The sequence below is a fragment of the Oratosquilla oratoria genome, chromosome 32 (genome assembly GCF_046742065.1).
Source record: "Oratosquilla oratoria isolate Oo_2021 chromosome 32, ASM4674206v1, whole genome shotgun sequence".
Classification (NCBI taxonomy): Eukaryota; Metazoa; Arthropoda; class Malacostraca; order Stomatopoda; family Squillidae; genus Oratosquilla; species Oratosquilla oratoria.
In genome coordinates, this window is record NC_134808.1 from 14,329,485 (window position 1) to 14,345,849 (window position 16,365).

Here is a 16,365-nt window from a genome sequence, read left to right on the forward strand (position 1 = left end):
TTAAAATAATGAGTAATTATATAATTTTTTCTTTGTTGTTTGTTATGTTCTTCTGTTATAGTTTTTTTTTAATGTTATGGTGTTTCTGTTATATTGTTATGTTGCTTTTATGTTGCGGTTATGCTGTTATGTTATTTTATTTTAAGTTGTTCTTAATGTTGTTGCCGTTATGTTGCTGTTGTTGCTGTTATGCTGTTGCTATTTCATGTTGTTAAGTTGTTATGTTGTCGTTATGTTGTTCCGTCGTTGCTCTTATGTTATGCTATTATGCTATTGTTAGGTTGTTATTGTTATATCATGTAATGTTATATTATATTATGTTCTTATGCTTTTGTTGTCGCTCTTGTTATTGTTGTTATTGCTCTTATTTATATTTTATGTTGATAAGTTATGTTGTTGTTCCGTCGTTGCTCTTATGTTATGCTATTATGCTACTGTTATGAATGGTGGGATGAGGAAACAAAGAAGGTTGTAGAAGAGAAGAAGCGAGCATTCACAGATTGGTTACAAAAGAGGACAGGGGAGTCATATGAGACGTACAAATACTAAGAAAAGGAAAAGAGAAGGTTTAAAGCAAAAGGTAAAGGTTGGGTTGCACAAGAGGAGATATGCAGATGGTGAAATGGGTGTTCTTTTATTCTAGGGTGGAGTATGACAGAAAAATTTTGGATGAAAGTATTTAAAAAGATGTTTTGGTGAAAGAAAATTAAAGAGAGGGGAGCAGGAGGCGAATCAAGTAGGGACAAGAAAAGGTAAAATGGTACAGACGATGGAGAGTTGATAATGGAGAGAGGATGGCAGTGAGGGAAGATGGGCATAGAATATTTTAGGGAAGTTGCTGGAATGTGAAGGAGTGATAAGGGAAGGAAGATAGCTATGCAGTGGGAAATGCGAAGAAAATGTGAGTGATGATGTGAGGAGATATGGAGGAGAAATAAGGGATGGGATGAGGTGAGGCAGTTGTAAAGATGATGAATAGCAGGTTAAGGCACCTGGTCTGGATGGATGGTCATGCAGTAGTGTCTGAAAAAGGGGGAGGTTCAGTGATGGGTTGGGAGTGGAACTGGGTTGGTGAGGGTTATTTAATGTTTGCTGGAGAGAGTGGGTTAGAGTACGGGAGGTGGACGTGGAGTAGTGCCTGTATAGTTCCTCTTTACAAGGGAAAAAGGGGGACAAGCTGTGAATGTAGTAATTTCAGAGGGATTAGCCTCGTTGAGTGTCAGTAGGGAAGGCTTTATGGGAGGATCTTTAATTGAGAGGATTAGGAGAGGAACAGAAGGTAGTAATGGTGAGGAAAAACAGTGTGGTTTTAAGGACGGGTAGAGGTTTGTTGTAGATCAGATCTTTGTGGTCATAGACAGATATGTGAGAAAGCTATAGGAAAGGGGAAAGGATGTTTTTTGGCTGTTATGGATCTGGAAAAGGCTTATGATAGGGTAGACAGAAAGGCACTGTGGGAGGTTATGCAGATTTATGGGATAGGAGTGGGAGGAAAGCTTTTGGAGAGCTGTTAAGAGTTTTTTATGAGAGTAGTAGACTGCCATGTAGTTAGGATTAGAAATGGAGAGAGTGAGTGGTTTGAAGTAAAGGTGGGACTTCGTTCAAGGATGCGTTATGTAGCGCCCTCCTGGCTGTTCAACTTATACATGGATTGGGGTGGTGGCGAGAGGTGAATGCTAGGGTAGTGAGTCAGGGATTGGAGGATGGTTAAAGAAAATGGAAGAAAAGTGGAGTGGGGGGAGTGGAGGTGAGCCAGCTGTTGTTTTGCGGACGGACACTGCGCTTGTGTTGCTAGGGTCAGAGGGAGGGATTGAGGGAAGCTGGTGGCAGAGTTTGGGAGAGTATGTGATCGAAAAGAAAGTAAAGATATAATGTGGGTAAAAGTAAGGTGTGATGAGATGTTACAAGGGGGTGAAAGTGGCAGGTAGGACTGGAAGTGAAACAATTAAGGGAGAGCGAACTGGAGGAAGTGGATAGTTTTAGATACTTGGGTGCAAGTTGTGGAGCAGGAAAAGGTGGAGTGAAGGTGGGGAGGTTAGAATGCGTTAAGATTTGAGAGAAGCGAGTAAATGCCTTGGTTGGTTTAAAGAGTGTAAGTGAGGAATAGACATTTGGGACATGCGATGCGAAGACGGAGACTGTATGAAGGAGTGATTGTGCCAACAGCACTGTATCAGAAGAAACGAGGAACATAAGAGAAGAGAGAGAAGGAGTTTGAATGTGTTTGAGATGAGGTGTCTGTGAAGTATGGGGGGGGTTACTAGGCTAGATAGAGTGAGAAATGAGGCGGTGAGGAGGAGAACAGGGGTGAAAAAGGATTTGGGAGATAGGGTTGATGAAAGAATATTAGGATGGTTTGGACACATGGAAAGAATGAGTGAAGAAAGACTAGTAAAAGAGGTATGGAAGGCAGATGTGGAGGGAGTGAACATGAGGGGACGTCCTAGGATGAGGTGGATGGATGGGGTGAAAAGGGGGCTTTGGGGAAGAGGGGAATGTCTGTTGAGGAAGGAGGGAGATGACCGGAAGACAGAGGTGATGGGATAATGGTTGTATATGGAGGATGGTGTGAATTCATGAGGAGAAATGGGCGGCGGGGTGGGGTGGGGGTGGGGTAGTTTGTGTGAGTAATTTTGACGCAGCCCGAAGGGATTTCTCCCCGTCCTCTCCTTATATGCAAAGGGGGACGGAGAGGGGGGGGTCGACGATTAAATGAAGCGGCCTTTCTGTGGATGTGTTGTGTCTTGCGACACTGCTTCTGACCCAGGGCGGTGGGCATGCAGGGATGACCCGTCATCCAGGAGGTGCTCAGATGAGAGGAAGGGCGGGAGGGGTGTAGAGTGTATTTAGGGATGAAATGGGTGGGAGTGTTTTTATGCCTTTCCCTTTTTGGCTACCTCCCTTGGAAGGGGGAAAAAGCCTTGGTATATGTATGTATGTATGTATGTATGTTATATTATGTTCTTATGCGGTTGTTGTTGCGGTTGTTATTGCTGTTGTTATTGCTACTGTTATCATTGTTGTTATTGTTGTTATTGTTGTTGCTTTTATCAGTTGTTATTGTTGTTATTATTGTCGTTATTGTTGTTATTGTTGTTATTGTCGTTATTGTCGTTATTGTTATTGTCGTTGTTGTTACTGTTGTTATTGGTGTAGTTATTGTAGTTATTGTTGTAGTTATTGTTGTTGCTATTGCTGTTGCTATTGTTGTTGCTATTGTTATTGATGTTAGTTATTTGTTGTTTTTGTTATTATTATTAGTTATTATTATCATTGTTGTTAGTTGTTATTCTTAGTATTATTGTTGTTATTGTTGTTGTTAGTTATTGTTGTTATTGCTGTTAGTTATTTTATGTTGATAAGTTATGTTATGTTGTTCCGTCGTTGCTCTTATGTTGTTATGCTTTCATGCTATCATGTTGTTATTATATTATGTAATGTTGTTATATTATGTTCTTATACTGTTGTTGTCACTCTTGTTGTTGCGGTTGTTATTGTTGGTTATTGTTATTGTTGTGGGTCTTTGTTGTTGTTGTTGTCGTTGTTGTTGTCGTTGTTGTTGTCGTTGTTGTCGTTGTTGTTGTCGTTGTTGTTGTCGTTGTTGTTGTTGTTGTCGTTGTTGTTGTTGTCGTTGTTGTTGTCGTTGTTGTTGTCGTTGTTGTTGTCGTTGTTGTTGTTGTTGTTGCTGTCGTTGTTGTTGCTGTCGTCGTTGTTGTCGTTGTTGCTGTCGTCGTCGTTGTTGTCGTTGTTGTTGTCGATGTTGTTGTTGTTGTCGATGTTGTTGTTGTTGCTGTTGTCGTTGTTATTGTTATTGTTGTTATTGTTGTCGTTTTGAGTTATTATTGCTGTTGTTATTATTGTTGTTATTGTTGTTATTGCTGTTGCTATTGTTATTGTTGCTATTGTTATTGTTGTTGCTATTGTTATTGTTGTTGCTATTGTTATTGTCGTTGTCATTGTCGATATTATTGTCGTTGTTTTATTGTTGTTCTTGTTATTGTTAGTTGTTGTTATTGTTAGTTATCATTTATTATTGTTGTTATTGTTGTTGGTATTGTTGGTATTGCTGTTATTGTTATTATTGTTAGTTTTTGTTGAAAGTGTTATTATTTGTTGTTGTTATTGTTGCTATTGTCGTTGTTATTGTCGTTATTGCCGTTGTTGTCGTTGTTATTGTTGTTATTTGTTATTGTTGTTATTGTTTTTATTGCTGCTGCTGCTGCTGCTGCTGCTGCTGCTGCTGGAGGAAGGATCCAGTTTGGGGCTGAAGTACGGGCTTGCCTCAAGCCTCAAGGAAAAGAAAGGAGGCAAGCAAGCATACTTGGGTGCAGTAAAGTTTAAATGACATAGACACTGTGCCAAAGTTTCAATGAAACATCTAAAATGTATGATGCATAAAACTGTGTGCGCATGCGCGCTCCTGTGCGTGCGCGCGCGCGCGCGCGTGTGTGTGTGTGTGTGTGTGTGTGTGTGTGTGTGTGTGTGTGTGTGTGTGTGTGTGTGTGTGTGTGTGTGTGTGTGTATGTGCATGTGTGTACCTTTTAGCTGTTATTTGTGTGTGCGTGTGTGTACCTTTTAGCTGTTATTTGTGTGTGTGTGTGTGTGTGTGTGTGTGTGTGTGTGTGTGTATGTGTGTGTGTGTGTGCGCGTGTGTGTACCTTTTATCTGTTATTTGTGTGTACGTGTTTATGTGTATGTGCATGTATTTACCTAATTGTATTTACCTAGTTGTATTTTGCGGGGAGGGGAGCTACGCTCGTGGTGTCCCGCCTTTGTATCTCGCAGTGTCTAGTTTGCTCTTAAACTCCTGAATGGTTTTTGCGCACACTATTTCATTGTCCAGTTTGTTCCAAGTGTCCACCACTCTACATGGAAAACTGTTTTTCTTCAGATCTCTTCTGTAGCTATGTTTTTTTTTAATTTTCTTTACATGTCCTCTTGTGCTTCTCCTGTCCCAGTTTAACAAGTCCTCTTTATCTAGTATTTCTGTGCCTTTCATGATTCTGAAGATGATCAGTAGGTCACCTCTCTCTCTTCTTTGCTCCAGAGTCGGTAACTCCAGTTTAGCCAATCTCTCCTCATATGTGTGTGTGTGTGTGTGTGTGTGTGTGTGTGTGTGTGCGCGCGTGTGTGTACCTTTTAGCTGTTATTTGTGTGTGCGTGTGTGTGTGTGTGTGTACTTACCTAACTGTATTTACCTAATTGCTGTATACAGGAAATTAGCAACGCTCTTTGGGTCCCGCGTCCTACTCTCGAATTTATCCTACCTAGCCTCAAATTCATGTACAACTCCAACTTAGTCTATATCCTTGATTTACAATGATCATATTTAGATTTTAATTCATGTATTGTTACAACTTGGGCTATATCACCTTCCAAGTTATTCCAAGTATTTCTTCCCATAACCTCTTAAAACCCTCCCATCCTAAATCAACAGATCTCTTCTGTCAATGTAATCTATCCCCTTTACCTGTTTCTCTTCAATCTTTCTAAGTTGGCAGACCCGATGATTTCAGTCTTTCCTCATATGGTTCATCTGCCAGGCTGGGGATCAGTTTGGTTGCTGCCCCTTTGAATTATCTCGATCTTGCTTATATCCTTCATTCTGTGTGGGGACCATACCACTGACGCATATTCCAGTCTCGGACGGATCAGGGTTTCTACGATTTTTTCATCATCTCTTCATCCATATAGTGAAAAGCTACTTTAATATTATGCAGCAGTCCGTACGTCTCTCTCACAATAGGAGATGTTAGAGATAGGATTGAAGAGTGTCTAGTAGGGGAAAGTAAGGACCCAGTAGTTTGCTTAAGTACCGGGAGAAATGATGTAGGTAAGTTAGGGAGTGAGGAATTATTTGCGCGGTATCGGGATGCGCTAGACTAGATTAGAAATAGGGGAGGTGTTTCTGTTGTATATGGAATCCTTCCGAGGCGTAGAGTTGGAGTCATGTGGCATTCCAGGGCTATTGCAATGAATTGCAGGCTGGCAAAACATTGTAAGATTTATGGATGAGCATTTGTCGACAACTGGGACCGCTTTTATGGTAAGGATCACCTATACAAAAGGGACGGGGTGCACTTGTCTCCCAGAGGATTTCGGCTCCTTGCTCAATCCCTTGAGCGAGAAGTAGGCATCCTACAGGGTTTTTTCGGGTAGATTACGTGGGAGTAGGGGGGGAAGTATCGGAATATAGTTTAGGCAATAGAAGCAACTTAGAGAAGGACTGTGTAAAGAATCACCAAAGCAGGTGGAGGGAAGATAATTAACAAAATTTATTTGCTGCGAGGTAAAGCATGCGTAGAAAATTTCGATGTTATAGCTATTACTGAATCCTGGATCAACATGGCTGATAAACATTTCCTTCCGGAAATCGAAATAGAAGGATATAAGTTTTTTCATAAGGATAGGGTTGGCAGGAATGGGGGAGGTGTAGCACTTTTTCGTTAAAAATACATTGAACTGTATTATCAACAATTCGATTAAGGAAGAGGACTGTACGGAATCTATTTGGGTAGAGATTATAGGCAAGAATAAGAAAGTTATTATTGGCGTCTTGTATAGACCTCCTAACCTCAGCATTGAGCAGACTGATTCCCTGATTCATGAAATTCACAGAGCGTCCCAGTACAAAAACGTTGTGATCATGGGAGATTTTAATTATAGAAACATTGACTGGGAAACTTTAATAGATCATGAAGCGAAGAAATTCCTAGATGTGGTACAGGATAATTTCCTAAAACAAGTGATTACCGATCCTACGAGGGGACAAAATACCCTGGACTTAATTTTAACAAATAATGAGCACCAAATTAGCAGCGTAATAGTGGGAGATAGTCTAGGCTCTAGCGATCATCAAGAAATAAGGTTTAATGTTATTTGGGAAAAATGAAAAAGTACGAATAACGTTCAAGTACCAGACTTCAGGAAAGCAAACTTTGACAATATAAAAACCTATTTGAAATTGAATACGAAATGTCATGCGGACGTTTCAGACATTGTCGTTTCTCGTAGCGGGGCTAAGAGTCAGGTCGGTACCAAGAGCCGGGTCATGGAGGGTAATATGCATACCTTAGGTCAGGTCATTTGGGGGCGAGGGCCCAACAGTCAGGTCAGCGATTTAGAAGAAATGTATAGCAATCTAACTGATCTAATTATTAATGCACAAAACACATTTATCCCCCTAAAGTCAATACGGAAAAATAGTAATACTCCCAAATGGATGATGGACAGATTGAAACATGAGATCGGAATGAAAAGAGGACGTTACGTAGAAAAAAAAAAACAAAACAAAAACGGAGAATCACACCTTAGATCAGGATATAACGAAATGGCAAAGCTGGTTAAAAGGAATACACGTACAGCGAAACGTAATTATGAAATCAAGGTGTCCAGTCAAGCAAAATCCAACCCAAAGGGTTTCTTTCACCTCTATAGAACAAAAAATAAAGAAAGAATAGGATCAATTAAAAACGATGAAAATGACATGATAGAATCGGAGGGAAAATGAGTCAGGAGTTTAACAATTATTTTCTATCGGTGTTTACTAATGAGAGGTTAGAAAATGTACCTGACTGCGATCCGATTTACAGAGGGGATGAAGAAAGTAGTCTATCTAATATCAGCATTAGTAAAGAAGTAGTCAAGCAGATTGAAAGACTTAAAGCTACAAAATCTCCGGGTCCAGACGAAATATTTCCAAGAATGCTTAAGGAGCGTAAAATTGAAATCTGCGACCAGTTAACTGAAATATTCAATAAATCGGTAGACACTGGTTTTGTGCCAACTGCTTGGAGGCAGGCAAACGTTGTTCCTGTTTTTAAGAAGGGAGATAGATCGTCCATATGCAACTACAGGCCAATCAGTTTGACATCGGTTATAGGAAAAATGCTTGAATCAATAATAGTAAATAGACTCAGAGAACACATCGAAGGGCATAATTTAATTCGTGATTCACAGCATGGTTTCTCCAAGGGTAAGTCATGTGTGACTAATCTTCTATCCTTTTACACTAAAGTATATAAGGCGTCAGATAACAATGAAAATTACGATGTTATTTACCTTGACTTTAGCAAAGCGTTCGACAAGGTGCCTCACCAGAGACTACTAAATAAAATCAAAGCCCATGGCATAGGAGGAAAAGTGTTAGAATGGATTAGAGCTTGGATTAGTAACAGAAAACAGCGGGTCACCATAAATGGAATAAAATCTAGCATGGTCCCCCCAGGGCTCGGTTTTGGGTCCCTTGTTGTTCATTATGTACATAAATGACTTAGACGATGGGATAAATAGTGATGTTAGTAAGTTTGCGGACAACACTAAAATAGGACGCCTAATTAGGTCAGGAGACGACGCAGAGATTCTGCAGGATGATCTTAACAAATTGTTAACATGGTCGGAGAAATGACAAAGGAATTTCAATATCTCTAAGTGTAGCGTGTTAAACGTAGGGCTACACAACCCCAAAAATAGATACATCTTAGATAACACGTTTTTAGAAAAATCTGAGTGCGAGAGGGACTTAGGAGTTCTGGTGAGTCCGGACCTTAAAACCAGGAAGCAGTGCATTAGCGCCAGAAATAAAGCTAACAGTTCATTAGGTTTCATTGCTAGGAAGGTAACGAATAGAAGTGCAGAGGTAATTATCAAACTCTAGCGATATTTAGACCCATCCTTGACTATGCGGTACAGTTTTGGTCTCCGTCTTACAGAATGGATATAAATTCACTAGAATCAGTACAGAGAAGAATGACCAAAATGATACATGGACTCGAAAATTTGCCTTACGAAGAGAGGCTTAGGCACCTAAACTTACACTCTCTAGAAAGACGCAGAGTGCGAAGGGATCTAATAGAAGTGTTCAAGTGGATCAAAGGGAGATGCAAACAAGGTCATCATAATAAAACAACAGGGCAGGACTCGCAGTAATGGGTATAAACTGGACAAATTTAGATTTAAGAAGGAAATAGGCAAGAACTGGTTTACTAATAGGGTGGTCGATGAATGGAATAAACTTAGTAACCATGTAGTAAGCGCTGAAACTATCAGTTGTTTTAAAAAACGATTAGACAACTTTATGGATGGGGACGACAGGTGGTGATGGATACGGAGCTGCCTAGTGTAGGCCTTATGGTCTCTTGCAGTCTCCTTTATTCATATGTTCTTATGTTCTTATGTAATTCTGCTGATATGTCTGTCTTTTGCAGCTATTGCCCATTTCTAGTACCTTGCATTTTTTTGGTATTGAACTTCGTTTCCTATGTTTGGCTCTATGCAAAAGTAGTGTCTAGATCTATATATATCCACGTATCTATGTATGCATATATGTATGTATGCATATATGCATGTACGAGTAATATATATATATATATATAGATATATATATATATATGAGAGAAATACGCTAATGGCAGCGACATCAAACCGATAATTTTTATGACAGTTGCAGGCAGGGTTCGAACCGGCTGTACTCGGCTATCCGTAAATTACCTGTACGGTGCCCTAGACCACTACACCACAGAGGCTATAAAATCCTTGAAACCTGGAATCGAACCATATATATATATATATATATATATATATATATATATATATATATATATATATATATATATGTGTGTGTGTGTGTGTGTGTGTGTGTGTATGTATACATATATATATATATATATATATATATATATGTATGTATGTATATATTATTATATTGCATTTATTCTTTGTAAATTAAATATGTAAGGTGGTCCAGTCGTCCGGTACTCGGGGCGACTGGAAGAGGAGGGGGACCCGGACAACTTCGGCTTGCGGAATACCTCTCCAAATTCCAACCACGGACAGTATAATTGCTCAGTTGAACACTGTACTTTTCACACACCCGAAACGTCGGGCATTAAACTTCCCACTTTGAGTCTGGTTTTTACGCTTCTCCCCTTACAATATATATGTGTATGTATATATATAAGTGGAGTAGGAAACACAGGAGTCTTAGTTCGAGTTTATTCCGGACTAGTTTCTCAAGAATGAAAAAGTATAATTGCGAAACTAGTCTTTTCTACTTAAACTCGCATGAGTCGCGTATGTGCGAGAGTGGCTTAATCAAACGCACTATTTTAGCTGTTATTTGTATTCTCTCGATCTCACTTGTGCAAGGGCCACACCACTGATGCACATTGCAATCTGTGGCGGATCAGGTTCTTATTATTATTTATGAGTTTCTCCACCGTATCTCCGTCCATGAAATGAAACGCCATTTCATGTTCGTTGACCATTTGCATGTGTGAAAGAGTGTAAATCTAAGTGTCGGTTAACAAACAGCCAGTGACCAACATCTCCAGTTTTTCTCTTTGACTACTGCAACTTTTATTTCCTCCTGGGTAAATAACTGATCGTCTCTTTCTTTCTCCGATTTCAATACTTCGAACTTCATGGAAATTTTTTTTTCAGTTTGAAGAACAGCGTATTCTTCCTCCAACCTCCGATTAATCGGCGGTACCGACCCCCTCTAGAACTTTTTGCCTCCGTAAATTCACTTAAAGAAACTATTTTGTTTTCTCAATAAAAATATATAGAATGTCATTTGATACGTTAGAGGAAAAATATTTTCCTCCAGCATATCTGATTCCTTCCCGAAAGCTGCGAGCTCTGAATCTCCTCCAACAGTCGGAGGAAAAATAGCCCAGTGTGATAACACGTTAAGAGAAGAGACAGTGTGCTGGGGAGGGAATGAGTACGGGGAAGGCTTGGCGTACTTAAAGGGACGACGTAGAGAGAGAATGTGTACGGGGAGGAAAGGTACACGGGAAGGGAAGGGAAGGTGTACGGGAGAGGACAGCGTAAGGTTAGGGACAGCGTACAACGATGGACTTCATACGATGAGGGGGAGAATACAGGGAGAGAATGCGTACAGGGAGAGATGACATGTGGAGAGGGACAATATACGGGTAGGAACAGCGTACGGGGAAGGACAGCATACAGGAAAGGAACAACGTACGAGGAGGGATGGTGTATGGAGAAGGACAACGTACGGGAATGGACAGCGTACGGGTAGGGACACCGTAAGTGAAGGGGCACCATAAGAGGGGGGCAGCGTACAGAGACCGAGCACGGGGAGGGATCAGCAAACAGGGAGGGGTAGCGTACCGGAAAGGAGTGGTGTACTGGGAGTAAAAGCGTACGGCGAGGGACAGTGTATGGGAAGGGACAGTGTACGGGGAAAGACAGCGTACGAAGATATACGGCGTACAAGGAGGGACAGCGTACGGAGAGGGATAGCGTAGAGTGGAGCGGTGTACGGAGAGGGACAGCGCATGAAGAGGGACCGCGTACGAAGAGGGGTAGCAAACTGAGAGGGATGTGTAAGGAGTGGAACGGTGTACGGGGAGGGATAACGCACGGAGTGGGATGACGTACAAGGAGGGACAGCGTACTGAGAGTGACAGCATATAGGGAAGGACAGCGTACAGAGTGACCGTGTATGGTTAGGGATCATACAAGGGAAAGGGCAGCGTACGGGATTAGCGTCAGGGAAAACAGCGTACGGCAAAGAAGTTGCGTACTTGGAGGGAGCAGCATACGGGGAGGGAGCAGCATACGGGGAGGGAGTAGCGTACGGGGGGGGGGAGCAGCGTACGGGGGGGGGGGAGCAGCGTACGGAAAGGGAGCAGCGAACGGAGGAGCAGCGTACGGAAAGGGAGCAGCGAACGGAGGAGCAGCGTACGGAAAGGGAGCAGCGAACGGAGGAGCAGCGTACGGAGAGGGACACAACAGGAAAGCTAGGTTTGCCAAAATATATGGTAGAACACCAGAATAGTAAATAATTTCTTGCGAATACATTTTTTACATCTCCTTCTAATCCTCTACTGAAAAGTTAAACTCTGAGCAACATATTTAGTTTATGAATGGATATTTGACATGAATAACATCACGGGTGTGTGTGTTTGTGTGATCTATCGAAATAAAGAATCATTTTTACTTTTGCAAGACAAGCACCCAGAGAGAAAAAGTCCAGTGCGACGTGACGTCATAACGTTGTATTGGATTTGTATCGACGCCATATACACTGCTTCTAAATATGATTATTTCAACAGATAACAGATTGCTTTTGATCTGCTGTGTATCAATCGTCGACATTGAAACTTTTTACGTAACCGTTAAATGTGGATGTAGAAAATGGTCTTTGTATTTCTATTCATTTATTCTGTAGATTCTAATTCGTTGCCCTAATTTTGTTTTATCTTGCCTTGCATTCAGGACATTAAGCATGCATGAATTGGGCCATGTATTACTATAAATGTGGCCACGCTACTAATGTTTACGTATTGTTAGTTATAAATTTTCCTGAGAAAGAAAAAGTTATGATAAATACAGGCAACTTGTTTTTATCACGTTCCACTTAAACTTTTCTTTGGATCTAATAATAACGTAGGATTGCCTTTGTTACAGTTCCCGACCTTAGTTCTTCCGACTCTATCTCACCTGAACAGACCAAACTTGACCCGACCTAACCTGACCTGACCTGGCCACATCTAACTTATCCTGACCTAACCTGGCCTGACCTAACCTATCCAGACCTGACCTAACATAACCTAAACTAAACTAACAAAATGACCTGACCTGACAATACATAACCTGACTTGACTTACCCTGACCTGACCTAACTTGACCTACTGTACATCCTTAACGCAAGAGAAGCTATTTGCCCAAGCTTTAATTAAATGTTTGTATGAAAACTATTACCAGACCTGACCTAACACGACATGACCACGCAACACACTATTCGCTCCAACTTTATCTTAAAGAAAAAATATAATAGTAACAAGTATATAATTTCTCCTGAATAAAACATATATCCCACTACCTCTTCACATATAAACATAAAAGTATCATATGAACGTATATCGCTGCTGGGTCATGTCCTTGGTCTCTTATTCTCAGATCTCTTCAGATGCGCCAACAGCCTTTGGTCATAGCCCCTTCCCAAACCCTTGGCCAAACTAAGGCCCTCATGTCCGTTTTATCACAACTTCCCCTCCCTAACACTCCTTTGTAGCATTTGCATTCACTGCGAAGCTTGTCAGCCGTTAGATACGCGCATGCGTCACCTGATCATACCCGGAACTTCCCTATTTCTGGATGAGCGCTTGGTGGTTGGGGTGGGGGGTGAGCCACATACATGGCTTCCTGGGTCACGACACCAGAGCCTCCCGGCTCATGCTCCCACGGCTCAAGAGGTTATCACATTGGGCTTCCACGGGCTTCACCAGCGCCAACTGTTTTGAGTATAAACGACTTCAGTTACAACATTCTATTTTAGTTGTGCACACCTACGCGATATAGTATTAGAAAATTAAATATTAATTTTGTAAATTATAATACATGAACATAATATGCTATTTTCTTTGCGGAAATGAATAACAAAAGCATTTGCTACAAGCAAATCTACTAACGAACGAAACCGCTAAGATAAAGTCCAGACGCCATGTTGTCGTCTGTCCAGTGCAGTCACTGTCCGTTAGACGATGGGTTTTACTTTGTGGACCGGGTGTACTCCAACTCCAGGTGACGTTAATAAGCGCTGTTACAAAGACAACAGGGCTTCTTTGGACTTTTTGAGAGAACACGGGGTTCTGTCGTCAGCATCAGTGACGACAACGACGACGACCCGGATGTTTTTTAGAATTTGAGGTACCGAAATACTAAATATAGGTTAGGTCACGTAGGTTAGTTAGGTTAGGTTAGAATAGACGAATTTATCATCCTTTAATTTCTTCAACCTCGGCATCTATATAAAAAATGGCGTATCTTTCAATCGCCGAGACTTCGTTCGCTAATAAATCGGGTTTAGCAACTTTTTTATTATTGATTTCCGTCGAGAAAATTTCATATTACGTTGATGTAATGTAATTTACAAAATCAATAATTAATTTTCTATTGCTATATCACGTAGGTGTACACTTCTAAAATTTTACCTCTTTAAATATCAAATTATCTTTCCGTCATATATAGCAAAGCCGACTGATGAAGTAAGAGATTGCAGACCCATAAGAGCGTTAGGCATACTGTGGAAAAGTTCTTAGAGAAATCTAGATTTCTGTAAGTGAAGTCATATTGTAGTTATTCAAATGGAGGTTGGATGTAGGATGTGGGAGGAAAAAGTTACCTCAGTATGATAACCCTTTCACCCTCTCAAGGGGTGTTAGTAAAGGTGGAGGGGTGTGGGGGGGAGGGGGAAGAGGACGGTCAGGTCGAGAGCGTTGAAGTATTGCTTCTGTTCGGCTAAGACTTAGTACATAAAAGTTGAATCTCGCTTCAATTTTGTTTTAATTTGAATTCAATACTAAAATAAAGCTGTAAGCGTTTGTGCTTACGAGTATGAATATGGATGTACATTTCAGTTAGGTTTCATTTGAACCGTATTCTAAAAGTTGTATGTGTTAGTGTTTATATGTGTGTGCATTCGAGTCAATTTTCGTCACAATTTTAATCCGAAAGTTGTATACTAAAGTACATTTGTATCCTTTATGATTTACATACCGGTATAATCGTTTAACTTTTCTATCTGAATTCAAAAGATCTATGTCTACTTACATTCTCCTTCCTTTACATCTAATCATAAACATGACAACACACTGGAAACAAAATAAACTCCAATCAACTGACTGTTTTGAGGGGGAATTACCTGTCAGGTTTCCTGCTGTTGCTGTTCCATTGGCATCCAAGATGTCTTTCATTTCTTCTCTACATCATTGCAAAATGTGATTAATTTTCGGGTCTCCCTTGCAATATTTGTAGAAACTTATTTATCACAACAACAACTCAGTTAACCATACCTCTCCCTCGAGCAACTGACTCGTAGGAATTGAGTAGATACAGATTCGAATCATTTGGAAGTGTTATGAACCCTTAGTTCCTATGTTCGCGCCGACTGCACTGTTTCATGAAACCTCATGGTCACTGCTGCTCACACTACCCTATTTTTTTCTTCCATGTATATAATCCTTATTGTTATTTTATTTTTTATTCAGGCGTGAATATAATGAAAAAGCAAGTTGGTGAATATTTCAGAGAATTTTGATTTCATATCTCTGAAATTGCAAGACAGAACACCATAAAAATATAATTAGTTTACCTGCCTTGTTTCTGAGGTTAAAAGAATCATAATTTGTTGCCATTTCGAACGTAATATTGCAACAATTCATTCATAACTACAATAGTATGTGATCATAGCCCGTTTACTTTATATAAATCAATCAGCCGTTTCGAGTCCACTGCAGAACAAAGGCCTCATTCATACAATTTCATGACTCACACGACTGCACCAGCCTCTGCCACGTCACTCCTGCAAATTTCTCCATCTCGTCCCTCCACCTTCTGTCTGGTCTCCCTCTTACATGCTTCCAATGTCTTTGCGTCCACTCAGTGACACACTTTCTCCATCGATCATCATTCGTTCGCGTTACCTGCTTTGCCTCCACCGCCTTCGTCAGTTTCCAAGTTTCACATCTGTAGATTATTGCTGGGAGTGTCTTTTGCGTTTCAAACACAGAGATAGAGAGCATCTAATGATCTTATAATTACCGAACATTTTCCAGCCAATTATAATACGCCTTTTTATCCCATTATCATGATCTTTAGCCACCTTTACCATCTGTCCTAAATAATTATATTCTTCAACTTCCTCAACACTCACCATCGATTAGAATTTCTTTACTTTGAACTTTCGTGTTGGGTTTACTATTGTTCATCTTCAAACCTACTTTGGGACTTTTTTGTTTAGATTACTCAGCATGTGCTCTTCCCGAAATAAAGATAATATAATTTGCAAATCTTAGGTGATTAAAGTATTCACCAGTAATTTTCAAACTTTTTGGAAATCTCTTCCAAGCAAGATGTACATAGTTTAGGTGAAACTGTATCGCCTTGCCGTATTCCTTCTTTGATTTTGATTTTTTCTGTGTCTTTATGTACTCGAATTACAGCAGTACCTTTCGCATAGATGTTTTCTAGAACCCTTAAAATGTGTTCATTTGAGCCCTGCTTGCATATTGAGTTTAGTATTTCTAATTGTTCTACCGAGTCAAAGGCTTTCTCGTAGTCTAAAAAAAGTTCAACAAATAGGTATATTGTACTATGTCGTTTTCTCAATTAGTTGATTCATCGTCTGTAAATACAGTCAAGTATCCACTTATAAAGACTGCTTGTTCTCCAGCTAAAACTTTGCTTAGTCTATTTGTAAGGATTTTGAAGAATACTTTATGTATATTTGAAAACAAATTAATCTGTCTATACTCACCAATGTCTTTCTGGTCTCCTTGCTTGTGAATTAAATCAGTATAGCATTGTACAATGATTTAGGAACAATTTCCTGAC

General features: G+C 40.3%; 1 protein-coding gene across 3 annotated transcripts in view; it reads right to left on the reverse strand.

Moving 5' to 3' along the window:
- The window catches only part of LOC143041790 (uncharacterized), a 40,932-nt gene extending 26,106 nt beyond the window's left edge, over window positions 1–14,826 (reverse strand). For all 3 annotated transcript variants that reach the window (XR_012967819.1, XM_076213848.1, XM_076213846.1), the window contains exon 1: window positions 14,675–14,826. Coding sequence is in view for 2 of the 3 variants with exons in the window: in XM_076213848.1 (XP_076069963.1) it covers window positions 14,675–14,726 (52 nt within the window). In the remaining variant the exon portion in view is untranslated. The remainder of the gene's footprint in view (window positions 1–14,674) is intronic.
- Between the last annotated feature and the right edge of the window lie 1,539 nt (window positions 14,827–16,365).